The 13,797-nt window shown below is 41.9% G+C and overlaps 1 protein-coding gene across 3 annotated transcripts in view; it reads right to left on the bottom strand.

Annotated features, from left to right (window-relative positions):
• Nucleotides 1-13,797, bottom strand: part of ABCB1 (ATP binding cassette subfamily B member 1) — an 80,670-nt gene that overhangs the window by 33,937 nt on the left and 32,936 nt on the right. For all 3 annotated transcript variants that reach the window (XM_075922433.2, XM_089776714.1, XM_089776715.1), the window contains 7 exons: nucleotides 12,625-12,735; nucleotides 8,631-8,756; nucleotides 8,313-8,516; nucleotides 6,202-6,372; nucleotides 2,727-2,888; nucleotides 1,681-1,839; nucleotides 584-730 (listed from right to left, as the gene is read on the bottom strand). In XM_075922433.2, the coding sequence (XP_075778548.2) occupies nucleotides 584-730; nucleotides 1,681-1,839; nucleotides 2,727-2,888; nucleotides 6,202-6,372; nucleotides 8,313-8,516; nucleotides 8,631-8,756; nucleotides 12,625-12,735 (1,080 nt within the window). The remainder of the gene's footprint in view (nucleotides 1-583; nucleotides 731-1,680; nucleotides 1,840-2,726; nucleotides 2,889-6,201; nucleotides 6,373-8,312; nucleotides 8,517-8,630; nucleotides 8,757-12,624; nucleotides 12,736-13,797) is intronic.

Below are 13,797 nucleotides of genomic sequence, written 5' to 3'. Positions count from 1 at the left end.
GATGTGGAAGCAGAAGTCTCTTTTCATGAAGTGCTGCTACCCATCAGAGAACACATTACACCAGTGGAATAGAACATAAGAGTAATAACTTGATTTCTCATTCTGGTGTAGATATTGTTAAAGAGCCTGGTTTCTGACATCCTTATTTTCTGGTACTATACCTCAAGAAGCCAGTGAATCAGTTACCTACTGTATACTATTCCTTCAACTAAGAAGGGTTTCCCTTCTACTCATTCACATCATGCTTTTTTTTTTTTTGCTTTATTTTTGGACATTGTTCTATTTCTGGGCCAGATTATGGTTCAGCTTCTAAGGATGCACAAGTGGGAGAGATGGGGTAAGCATGGGTCATAGCTAAGCCTTATTCCAGAGCAAATCTTCTTGGAGATGAGGTGGGGAACACTCCTGAGCTTCTCAATGCAGGGCTCTGTATTAAGGTGCAACGTAGAGTTTGATGTGTAGTCATCAAGTAAAAACTGAAAAATTTCTGAGGGTAGTTTAAAGACACTTAAATGTAAGTGAGAATCAGAGTCAAAGTTAAAAGTGGGTGATGTAGTTTACTGCATGTTTTGTTTCAACTTACCCCTATTATTTCTGAAAATATTATTGCAAATGCAGGTTGTAATGCTCCATTGACAATTGCAGATAAAGTTCCAACCACAAAGTAAGGCCATTCAGTTTTATTCAGCTTCATAACTTTCAAAAATGAAACTGGAGGCACATCTTCATCCTAGAATATATAATTTTCATTATAGCAATTATGTAATTAATCAATGGGGAAGAAGGCATGTCGTCAATTATATGCTCCCAGCTTCAATCCTGCTTATCCAAAACTAATTGCTTTTTAATAACACACAGTAATTCTGTTACTCAGTATAAATATTAATACTTGAAAAAAAGACGGAAAAAGATCAATGTGTTATTAAAACAAGTCCATATTATTTCTGACAATCACATTTTTAAACTTATACTGCAGGATTTACACATACAATTCCTATGGTCTTCAGTGAGTTTGCCCAGATAAAAAGTGCAGTGTTCGGACCACTTTATCTTTGACAGTGCATTCGGTAGTATTTGTTGGATCTGACTGGGTTATTTATTAGGAACAATTTGTTTTCATTATCTACAATTAAATCATTTTTACTAATGTTTGCTATACAAACAAGTCAACATACAGACTGTAAAATGTTTGTACTAATTCAAATATGATATTCAGAATTTATTAGGGGAACGATTAAATGGTTTTGTTTCAATTTCATAACTATGATAAAATCTATATAGACTACTTCAAATAATTCTGTTTCATAATTTAACCAATTGTCATGGTTAAATTCATCTGACCTTTGGACCTAAATTCTTTCCATAAGCTTTTATACAAACCAAACCCGTGTTAGCATGAATGTGCATGTTTTTAATCACATTATGAGATTTTAATCCACTCTTTATGCACTGTTTGTACATTATATTAACATTAATATATTAAAATATATTAACATCTCCTTAGCAAGTTTTTCCCTCTTCTCCTATGCCAGACTGAGCAAGCTCTCTGCAAACGTGGAATTTTCTTAGGCATTAGGTGGGAAAATCATTTCTATCTGAATAAATACGGTCCCACAAAGCAAACAAAGAATACTAGATGCAGTGTAATAAAAGAAAAATATTTCAAGCAAAGACACATACAGGTTCAACAGTTTTCACATCAAGGCTATCATCCTGTATTTCTGACTTTTTGGTGCTTTTTCGAGTCGATCGCCTTCTCAGGCCATTTCCTACTGATTCTTTCGGTGCCACTTTGGTTGTGTGTTCAGCTTCTTCTGACTGAACTTCAGTTCCTATTGTCTGAAATGGAGTACAATGTCATGTTAATAAAATGAGTTGTTAATATAACAGCTTGAAATTCCAAATGATGATTAAACTCAAGAGAAGTCAAACCATTGTTAAATAAATGGAATAATGATTAGGTCTAAACCATATATGGCACTCTAGTGGTTATAAAACTGACTATGTCTCTACTCAGTGTGGTTCTGCCATTCTTATTCATCTGTGTAGAATCTAACTCCTCAAGAATGTGGTAAGACAATAGATTGAAAAACTATTGTTTCTTATTTACATTGAGTTCCATTGAACTGTTTTATTAGAGGAAAGCAGACTTAAAATGGATTACACCCATGTTAAAACTATTTCCATTGTCAGAGTAGTGTAGAAGAGGCTTAATGTAAATGAGAATCATGTTCTTAGTGGGCATATTTTAAAATACTGAAGAAGGGAAGCAAAGTTTGCCAACTTGTGCAGAATTCCATGAAAATTCTGGAAGAAAAAAAAAAAGATGATGGAGATGGACCAGATTTTTTTAAAAAATTGGGGAGCCAGGTTCATCTGAGACACTAGGAAGTTAAATAGGTGGCTAAGGATTCAGAGTGTTGATAAGAGCTAGAACTGGACACAATTTGTCTTCACTTTTCCTCATTTGTTACCTCTAATCCAATATTCTTAGGACTTTGGCCTCAAAATTCCCTGACTCATTTCCATTTCTTTGCACTGATCCTTTGCATATTTTCCCAGTTATGTAATTTAGTTCTCTGCCTCAAGCAACACTTTCTACTCTTTCCTATACAATTTCATTGTTGACTGAATGTTGTATGGTTGGAGCTTTGACAAAATCAAATGATAAAAATCAGCAATACAGAACATGATGAAACTTAGAATACAGGTTGAAAGAAAACTACCTGCATATTAACAAGTTTGGAGTAAATTCCATTAATTTTAATCAGTTCATGATGGGTCCCTTGTTCTGTGATGACTCCATCTTCAAATGCAGCTATAAGATCAGCATTTCGGACAGTAGACAAACGATGAGCTATTACTATGGTAGTGCGGCCTTCCCTGGCCTAGAAATGGCATAAAAGTAGATTAAAAGCATGTACATGTTAATTTTTCATTTTCAGTGTAGAGCCAGTTGAAATATTTTGACTGAAAATTTCCAATTTATAAATGGTGGTTTTATCAACATTTAAATTTTTCAAGTGAAAATGTCATTTAACATTTTAAAAAATTTTCTGAATAGGTGAACTGAAAGAAAAAGCAATCTAAACATCTCAAAATTATTATTTGTTTCATAGTTAGATCAGAAATAATCTTGTTTCAATATTTCAAAATATTCCTTTTTGATCAAAAATATCTAAAGTTTCTGTATTAACATTGTTAATTCAAAACTTTTTTGGAATTTGAGGTATTAACTTTTTTTTTCCAATTCAAGACAGAGTAATTTTGAAATATTGAGGTTACTGAAAAGAGGAAAGCCTGCATTTTATTAAAAGCTTTACTTTAAAAGCAATTTACATACATTAACTAATTGAATTCAAAAGCCCTGATATTGCAATCATTATTCAAGCTAAGTAAAAGTTATACCTGTAACTCTCTAAAATTTTGTCTATAAAGTTACTTCAATTACCCAATTGATTTTGGAGTTGTCTTATTGTCACAGATAATATCTATCAAGTGTCTGAGGGGCTAGCTAGTTTAAATACCAGTTGAGAGAAGGCTTTAAATTAAGTTTGTCAAGCGATTAATAAAATTGTGATTAATAACATGACTCTTAAAAATTGCAATTAAATATGCTGTTAAACAATAATAGAATACTGCTTGTTTATAATGTCACCTAGAAGTGACAGCAGGCATTTGCATGACACTATTGTAGTTGGTGCTGCAAGATATTTGTGTGCCAGATGTGCTAAAGATTCATGTTTCCCTTCATGCATCAACTACTATTCCAGAGGATATGCATCCATGCTGATGACAAGTTCTGATCAATCATGATCCAAAGCAACATGGACCAACACACGTTCATTTTCATCATCTCAGTCAGATAGCACCAAGAGAAGGTTGATTTTTTTTTTGGTAATTTGTTTCTGTAGTTCCCACATTGGAGTATTGTTCTTTTAAGACATCTGAAAGCATGTTCACCATCTGTCCCTTTCAGATTTTGGATGGCACTTCAGATTATAAAGCCTTGGTTCAAGCGGTGTAGCTATTTTTATAAATCTGACAATAGTGCCTTCTTTGCATTTTGTCAAATCTCCTGTGAAAGTGCTCTTTAAACAAACATGTGCTGGGTCATCAACTGAGACTATCACATGAAACATATGATAGAATGCAGGAAAAATAGAACAGGAGACGTACAGTTCTCCCCCCAAGTTGAGTTCAGTCACAAATTTAATTAACACATTTTTTTATCAACATCATCACTATGGAAGCATGTCCTCTGGAATGGTGACAGACGCACGAAGGGACACAGTAAACTTTTTTGTATCTGGCATGTAAATACCTTGCAATGATGCTACAAAAGTGCCATGTGAACACTTGTTTTTACTTTCAGGTGACATTGTAAATAAGAAGCATGCAGCATTTTCTCCCATAAATGTAAAGAAACTTGTTTGTCTTAGTGATAGGCTGAACAAGAGGTAGGAGCAAGTACAGGCAGTCCCTGGGTTACGTACAAGATAGGGACTGTAGATTTGTTCTTAAGTTGAATCTGTATGTAAGTCGGAACTGGCATCCAGATTCAGCCGCTGCTGAAACTGACCGCCAGTTCTGACTTACATACAGAATCAACTTAAGAACCCCAAGCGTCCCCAAGTCAGCTGCTGCTGAAACTGATCAGCAGCTGCTGAAACTGATCAGCAGCTGATTCCAGGAAGCCCGGGGCAGAGCAACTCTGCCTCGGGCTTCCTGTAGTCAGCGCTGGTCAGTTTCAGCAGCGGCTAAATCAGGCGCCTGGGGCAGAGCAGCTGGGGTGCTGCTGGGTTGCTCCAGTAGCGCCGCTCCTCGGCACTAGTGGACCAACCCAGCAGCACCCCATCTGCTCTGCCCCAGGCGTCCTGATTCAGCCGCTGCTGAAACTGACCAGCAGCGGCTGAATCAGGACCAGAGCAGCTGGGGTGCTGCTGGGTTGGACCAGTAGCGCCCAGAGCGGCGCTGCGGGACCAACCGGCAGCACCCCAGCTGCTCTGCCACAGGCGTCCGGAGAAAAGCCTAGTCTGCTGGGGGGGGGGGGGAGGGGCGCATACTAGCTGCGCCCCCCCCACCCCAGCGGACCAGGAAGACACGGGCGGCGGACCGAGACGCACTGCGGTCCCGCCGCCTGGGTCCTCCGCGGCTTTGCTCCCCGTCTCCCTGGTCTGCTGGAGACCAGAAGACCAGGGAGATGGGGAGCAAAGCCTCTGAGGACGCCAGCAGCGGGGCAGCCGCGGGGCGTCTGGGCTGTCCCGCTGCCGGCTTCCCCCGCGGCTTTGCAAAGCCTCGGGGAAGCCGGCAGCGGAGCAGCCCAGGCGCACCTGGGGTGCCCCGCTGCCCGAGCCGCCCCGCCGCTTTGCAAAGCCGCGGGGGAAGCCGGCAGCGGAGCAGTCCAGGCGCGCCTGGGCTGCCTCGCTGCCCGAGCACCCCCCCGCGGCTTTGCAAAGCCTCGGGGAAGCCGGCGGCGGGGCAGCCCAGGCGCGCCTGGGGTGCCTCGCTGCCCGAGCCCCCCGGCAGCTTTGCAAAGCCGCAGGGAAGCCGGCAGCGGAGCAGTCCAGGCGCGCCTGGGCTGCTCCGCTGCCCGAGCCCCTCCGCGGCTTTGCTCTGCGTCTTCCTGGTCTGCAGACCAGGGAGACGCAGAGCAAAGCCCCAGAGTACACGGGCGGCAGGACCGCGAGGTCCCGCAGTCCGTGTACTCTGGGGCAGCCCCGTTCGTAACTGCGGATCCGACGTAAGTCGGATCCACGTAAGTCGGGGACTGCCTGTAGATTTATAGGCTCTAAAAGTTTTACATTGTTTTGGTTTGTGTGTGTGTAGTTATGTAACAAAAACCCTTTTGCACCAGATCCTGTAAACCTCTAATTTTGAGGAATAAGGGATCTTGTGCAAAGAGGGGTTTTTCCAACAAATGGCCCTGTCTACATAGGGCTCTACAAGACCGGCAAAGATGCAGCCAGCTGCCTTAAATAATGAGCGTAAAATTTTCAAAAGTTCCTTGGTGATCAGGTAAATGTAACGCTTAGTGAATCCATTCAGCTAAATATATTGCTGGTGAATTGGAATTTCAAATTGTGTATTTAAATGTGTTTATAAAATAAAAATTTACCTCAAAGTTTAGCTCACACAAAATTTGAAAAGTTTTAAAGATTAGAACTAAATTCATAGTTTTTGTTTTAAAGCTATACAGACCTTGTCCAGTGCTGTTTGCACAACTGATTCACTTTCAGTGTCCAAAGCTGAAGTTGCCTCATCAAGCAGAAGAATCTTGGGATTGCGAACTAGAGCTCGTGCAATGGCTATTCTCTGTTTCTGACCTCCACTCAGTTGTGCCCCTCTTTCTCCAACCATGGTTTCAAACTTCTGCAAAGGTATTAAGATAAGTTTCCAAATCTCTCATGTTTTAAAGTGCCATATCAACAAAAGACAGACTAAAAGGCTGTGTCTACACTGGGCCACTTATTCCAGAAAATCAGCCGCTTTTCCGGAATAAGCTGCGAGCTGTCTACACTGGCCCTTGAATTTCCGGAAAAGCAACGACGCTCTACTGTACAAAATCAGCCGCTATTCTGGAAAAACTATTCTGCTCCCGCTCGGGCATAAGTCCTTATTCCGGAACACTGTTCCGGAAAAGGGCCAGTGTAGACAGCCCAGTAGTCTTTTCCGGAAAAAAGCCCCGATCGCGAAAATGGCGATCGGGGCTCTTTTCTGGAAAAGCACGTCTACATTGGCCACAGACGCTTTTCCGGAAAAAGGGCTTTTCTGGAAAAGCAGCCTGCCAATGTAGACGCTCCTTTTCCGGAAAAACTGAAAACGGAATAGTATTCCGTTTTAAGCAGTTCCGGAAATTCATGCCAGTGTAGACACAGCCAAGATGTGCTCAGTCTGCTATGTCCACAAAGCACTTTCCTTTTATCAAAGCACAACCAGTGAGACTATCTCATGAGCAGATCATGTGCTTTTTTCAGTCTTAATCAGGGGTTTTCCAACTTCATGGCACTGTAAACCCCTCTGACAATAAAAATTAATATGAGACCCCAGAAGGGGAACCAAAGGCTGAGCCTGTCCAAGCCCTACCATCCTGGGCAGAGGGTAGGTGAGGGAGGATCATAGCTGAAGCCCAAGGACAAGGGGCTTGTAACCTGAGCTTTTCGGCCCTCAGCACTAGTGTTTCTGCCCTAAGCCAGCCCTGCTGACCCCATTAAAAGAGTTGAGAACCACTGGTCTATCTAATTTTTGCAAAGTGCTCATCAAACCATGACTGGCAGGTTACATTGATTCTGCCATCTTTCAAGAAAGATGGGAAAAAGCCTTGGCAAGGTTGGAATTTGCAATTATAGATTTAGCAATCTCTAACTTCTGAGTTATGGACAACCACCTAACCTCAGGATGGTTCTTACCAACAACCACAGGACATACCACACTAATACCAACCCTGGTACCTTCCCTTGCAACAAACCCCGTTGCCAGCTTTGTCCACATATTCATTCTGCTGATACCATTATTGGACCTAACCAAGTGAGTTATAAGATCAAGAACACATATTCCTGCGCATCCAGAAATATAATTTATGCTATCATGTGCCAAAAGTGTCCGTCTGCTATGTACACTGGATAAACATCTCAGACACTTCGCCAAAGGATTAATGCCCACAAAACAGATATCAGACAAGATCACAAAGAAAAAACAGTTTCTTGCCATTTCAACCAGAAAGGACACTGTCTCAACGACTTAACTACCTGCATTCTGCTACAAAGACCTTTTACATGTGCACTTGAAAGGGAATCCTCTAAACTGTCATTCATGCTAAAATTCGACACTCTCTGGGGGGGATTGAACAAAGACCCCAACTACCTTACCCATTACAAAGATAGCTTCCCCAATTATCATCTCTAATACCATTAGTTCACAGACATCTACCTTCCCCACCTCTAATATAATTAACTCACAGACATTTACCTTCCTTCCCCCCCCCCCCCCTGCATCTCCCTTCTGTTCTAAAATGTGATTTGTCCTTTTCATGTGTGTTCATTTTTTTAATTGTATCCTTTGGTATATATGGTTGTGACTATTTTCTTCCACTATTTGATCTGAGGAAGTGGGTCTGGCCCATGAAAGCTCATCATCTAATAAACCATCTTGTTAGTATTTAAAGTGCTACATAGTCCTGCATTTTGCTTCAGCTACACCAGACTAACACGGCTACATTTCTATTACTATTGAGTTATGGAAATTTCTCCTAAGGAGCTATTTAGTATTAAAAGGTTTAAGAGAGAATTTGGCAGCAGAATTGACTTGCTTACATTAGGGAGTTTCATGATAAAGTCATAGGCATTAGCTTCCTTGACAGCTTTTTCAATCTCTTCCATAGTGACATCTTCACGGCCATACCGGATGTTTTCTGCAATAGTAGTAGCGAATAAAACTGGCTCCTGATTCACCACACCAATAATCTCCCTCAGATATCTTAAATTTAGGGTCTTAATATCCTGCCCATCAATGGTAATCTAAGATAAAGAAAATTAAAACATGGGTGTAAATGTCCCAATCATGGATACAAACTTCATCAATATTACAGTAATTTGACATATAAAGCGTCCAGCTCAGTTCAGGTATCTTACCATGCCCTTCTCTGGATCATAAAATCTCTGGATCAGTTGAACTGTTGTACTTTTCCCACAGCCACTGCTACCAACCAAAGCTACTGTCTGGCCACAATTAACCTTCAAATTCAAGCCTTTCAATATCTATTTAAGAAAAAAATAGTAAAAAAAACTTAGCAAAAATATAATGGGTCAATTTCTGCTCTTCCTTTCATAATATAAATCTGGAGAAATTTCAGTGACTTACGTGGAATTTCTCCATATTTTCAGCAGAACTTAATTTAGTGTCAATACATTGCACAATATAGATGCGGTTTACACAATGGCTTACTATATTTTCTATTGAAACATTGCCACATATATGTACTATATTCTGTCTTTAGGTAGTAGCAGCTTCATTTATTAGCCACACCTTTTTAATGAGCATTTTAACTTGCAACCTGAAGAATGAATTATTTGTAGTAGAACCCATATATGGTGAAGTCAGATAGATTTAATTTTGTTGTGATGAAAAAGCCTCTTTATTTGCACTGAATTCCCTTAAGTTGTAGTTTTTCATATTGGAATTTTTACACTTATCTATACTGGCAAAATTGATTGTCATAATTCACCATCAACAATAAATTATGGCTATGAAAGTTAGTAGTGTGGCTAAAGTCTTGATGAACAGTAGAGAAATTTTGGCACTACATGTAAAAGAAAATGTAGAATCAAATGAAGTAAAAATCTTAAGAGCCAAAATGTTCCATAGAACCTCTATGGATAGTAATTCTATGCTCCAATAATAAGAATATAGCAGTAGGGATAAATTATCGACCACCTGATCAGGACAGTGATAGTGACTATGAAATGCTAAGGGAGATTAGAGAGGCTATCAAATTAAAAACGCTCAATAATAGTGGGGATTTCAACTACCCCATATTGACTGGGCACACGTCAGCTCAGGACGGGATGCAGACATAAAATTTCTTGATACCTTAAATGACTGCTTCTTGGAGCAGCTAGTTCTGGAACCCACAAGGGGAGAGGCTATTTTTGATTTAGTCCTAAGTGAAGTGCAGGGTCTGGTTCAAGAGGTAAATATAACTGGACCACTTGGAAATAGTGACCATAATGTAATAAAATGTAACATCCCTGTGGTTGGAAAAACACCTCAGCAGCCCAATACTGTGGGACTTAGTTTCAGAAAGGGGACCTACACAAAAATGAGGAAGTTAGTTGAACAGAAATTAAAAGGTACAGTGACAAAAGTAAAATCTCTGCAAGCTGCATGGAAACTTTTCAAAGACACCATAATAGAGGCCCGACTTAAATGTATACCCCCTAATTAAAAACACACAATAAGAGAACCAAAAAAGTGCTACTGTGGCTTAACAACCAGGTAAAAGAAGCTGTGACAGATAAAAAGATTTCTTTTAAAAAGTGGAAGTCAAATCCTAGTGAGGAAAATAGAAAGGACTGTTAACTTTGTCAAATTAAGTGTAAAAATATAATAAGAAAAGCCAAAAAGAAGTTTGAAAAAAAGCTAGCCAAAAACTCAAAAAGTAATAGTAAAATGTTTTTGAAGTACATCAGAAGCAGGAAGCTGGCTAAACAACCAGTGGGGGCCTTGGACAATCGAGATGCTAAAGGAGCACTGAAAGATGACAAAGTCATAGCGGAGAAGCTAAATGAATTCTTTGCTTCAGTCTTCATGGCTGAGGATATTGGGGAGATTCCCAAACCTGAGCCATTCTTTTTAGGTGACAATTCTGATTAATTGTCCCAGATTGAGAGGTCATTAGAGGAGGTTTTGGAACAAATTAATAACTTGGCAATAACAAGTCACTGGGACCAGATGGCATTCACCCAAGAGTTCTGAAAGAACTCAAATGGGAAATTGCAGAACTATTAACTGTGGTTTGTAACCTATCCTTTAAACCAGCTTCCGTACCTAATGACAAGTGTCAGAGGGGTAGCTATGTTAGTCTGAATCTGCAAGAACAACACAAAGTCCTATGGCACCTTATAGATTAACAGATATATTGGAGCATAAGCTTATGTGGTGCATCTGACAAAGTGGATCTTTGCCCATGAAAGCTTATGCTCCAATATATTTGTTAGTCTATAAGGTGCCACAGGACTTCTTGTTGTTCGTACCGAATAATTGTAAGTTTTCCAAGCGAAGAGAGGTACAGTAAAACTCTAATAGTCTGGCACCCAATTGTCCGGCATTCCTGATAGTCCAGCATCAAAATGGCAAGCACTCCTGATGGAACCGGGACGGAACCCAGAACATTCAGGCCAGCTGCTCTCATGTGGGTTACAGCAGTGCAGGGAGGTGTTTGGCTCTGGGGAAGGGAAGGGGCGGAAAGGGAGATTAGGTAATGCACGGTGTCCCGGCCAGCTCATTCAAAAGTCAGCTGCTCAACGCATGTGCCCCACTGCCTGGAGAAGACGTGTGGCTGTACTGGCAGCTCCGGGACCTGAGCATAAGGTGGGGGGAGGGGAGGGGGAAGAGGAAGATTAGGTTGGGAGTATGCAGTACCTCCTGATACTCCGGCATATCCGATAATCCAGCACCACCTAGGTCCCAAAGGTGCCAGATTATTGGAAGTCTACTGTAATTAGTGGGGTCCCCCCAGGATTTATCCTGGGACCCATCCTATTCAACTTATTTATAAGTGATCTAGAGAAAGGGGCAAACGGTGAGGTGGGAAAATTTGTAGATGATATCAAACTGCTCTAGATAGTTAAGACCAAAGCAGACTGTGAAGAGCTTCATAAAGATCTCACCTAATTAAGTGATTGGGCAACAAAATGGCACATGAAATTTAATGTTGACAAATGTAAAGTAATGCACATTGGAAAAAATAATCCCAACCATACACACACACACACCCACACACACCCACACACACCCACACACACCCACAGATGGGGACTAATTTGGCTCCAATTACTCAAGAGAGTTCTTGGAGTCATTGTGCCCACAGCTTGCGCTGCCCCTCTGAAGTGCTGTTTTGGAGCCTCGGATCAGCTGGAGTCCCCAGCTGATCCCCAGCTCCTAATGCACTGCCCTTTTAAAGCGCCAAAACGGCACTTGAAAGGGGTAGCGCAAGCAGAGCCGGGGATCAGCTAGGGATCCCTGGCTCTGCGTTGCAAAGCCCCTTTGAAGTGCTGCTCTGGCGCTTCAAAGGGTCTCTGCTTGTGCTCCCCTTTGAAGCGCTGGAGCGGCAATTCAACGGGGCAGCGCAGCATTAACGCCTGCGATTAACGCATTAAAAAGTTAACGCATTAATCCTATCCTGTGTTAATTGCAGGCATTAACTCAGGTCAATGGACAGCCCTGCTTTGTATCAGTATAATAAAACTACGCTCCATGTTAGAAACAAGCAGTATTGGTGAAAGTGCAGTTTTGATACTATAACTGTGTCTACACGATGGACTTCTGCTGACATGGCTATGTTAGCAGGGATCATACTTCTAAACACCTATGATCGACACAGTAATGCCAACAAAATTCTGTAGTGTAAACCTGGCCTTAGATCCCATTCATGCTGCTCAAAAGTTTTTACTTTGCTCTTATTCATTCTACACTATGTGGAATCTAGCTCTAAGATGCTGATCTACACAGAATAGAAGGAAATCCCCCCCAAATCACTGCTATTAGCATATACACTAGTATAAACCTTAGGCTCCAGGGGCCTGAACCAGATTTCATGAGGTAATTGTGAGTGTTTTCCCTGATTTCAAATCAAAGTGAAAACAAGGCAATTAGTGTTTTTCACACAAGTTAGCAGTCCAAGTTAAAGAGGGAACCTTTGCTAACTCCAGTTTTTGAAAATAGGGTTGCCAAATCTCCCAACTGGATGGACTGAAAACCATTTGTGGCAATGGAGTCTGGTCCATCTGGTCTGGGAGAGCTGGAACCCTTTTTGAAAACAGAAGTTTTTTTATAGTAACATTTTCCTGTCACTAAATGATCAAGTTATCTTTAATTTGAAATGCATGTCATCTTCACTTCCAGTACCTTTACATCTTGCCTAGATGGATAATTGAAGAAAACATTGCGGAATTCCAAATTCCCTTTAATGTTGTCCGGTTTGTAGCCAGCCTCTGAAAAACTGTCAATGTGAGGTTCCTAAGTAGAACAAAATGCCAAATAGAAATGAAAAGGAAAAAAAAAAAAGAGTAAATTCAATCATGTTTCATAATGACAATCCCTTTGCATTATGCCAGCTGCTAAAAGTCTTAGAATACAACATCATAATTCTTTAGCGATATTAAATGTAATTTTTAGTGGCTTGGGTGACCACTGGAAGGTGAAGCTTCCAGCCCCTGTCACCAGTATTATTTGTTTTGTCTCTTCATTACTCTGCTCGGTTATGTCTACACTACAAAGTTAGTTCGAACTAACGGACGTTAGTTCGAACTAACTTTAATAGGCGCTACACTAGCGCTCCGCTAGTTCGAATTTGAATCGAACTAGCGGAGCGCTTAGTTCGAACTAGGTAAACCTCATTTTACGAGGATTAAGCCTAGTTCGAACTAGCTAGTTCGAATTAAGGGGTGTGTAGCCCCTTAATTCGAACTAGTGGGAGGCTAGCCCTCCCCAGGTTTCCCTGGTGGCCACTCTGGCCAACACCAGGGAAACTCTATGCCCCCTTCCCGGCCCCGGACCCCTTAAAGGGGCACGGACTGGCTACGGTGGCCATGCCAGGTGCAAGCCTGCCAGCACCCAGCCAGCAGACCCTGCACCTGGCACGGCTCGAGCCAGCCACCCGATGTCCCCCAGCCCACCCCCTCTTCCTGGGACCAGGCTAGCGGCTCCCGGGAGCTTGCCCTGGACCGCAAGAGGCGGGCACCTGCCTGGGCTAGTGCGGACATCGTGGACCTTGTCCACGATCTCCGCACTAGGCACAGGAAAGTGGCCGTCTAGGGCAGGAGAGCTGCCAGCCTGGCCACCCAGGAGCAGGTGTGCATGAAAATCAAGGGGGTCCACTGAGACCCCCAACCCTGAGCCCTGAGCTTACAATGGCCGTCCTGGGTCAGACCAAAGGTCCATCTAGCCCAGTAGCCTGTCTGCCAACAGCGGCCAACCCTAGGGACCCTGGAGGGGATGGACCGAAGACAGTGACCAAGCCATTTGTCTCGTGCCATCCCTCTCCAGCCTTCCACAAACTTTGGGCAGGGACACCACTCC

This window comes from Pelodiscus sinensis, chromosome 2 (genome assembly GCF_052426305.1).
Source record: "Pelodiscus sinensis isolate ZL-2025 chromosome 2, ASM5242630v1, whole genome shotgun sequence".
Taxonomy (NCBI): Eukaryota; Metazoa; Chordata; order Testudines; family Trionychidae; genus Pelodiscus; species Pelodiscus sinensis.
This window is presented reverse-complemented; position numbering and strand designations above follow the sequence as displayed.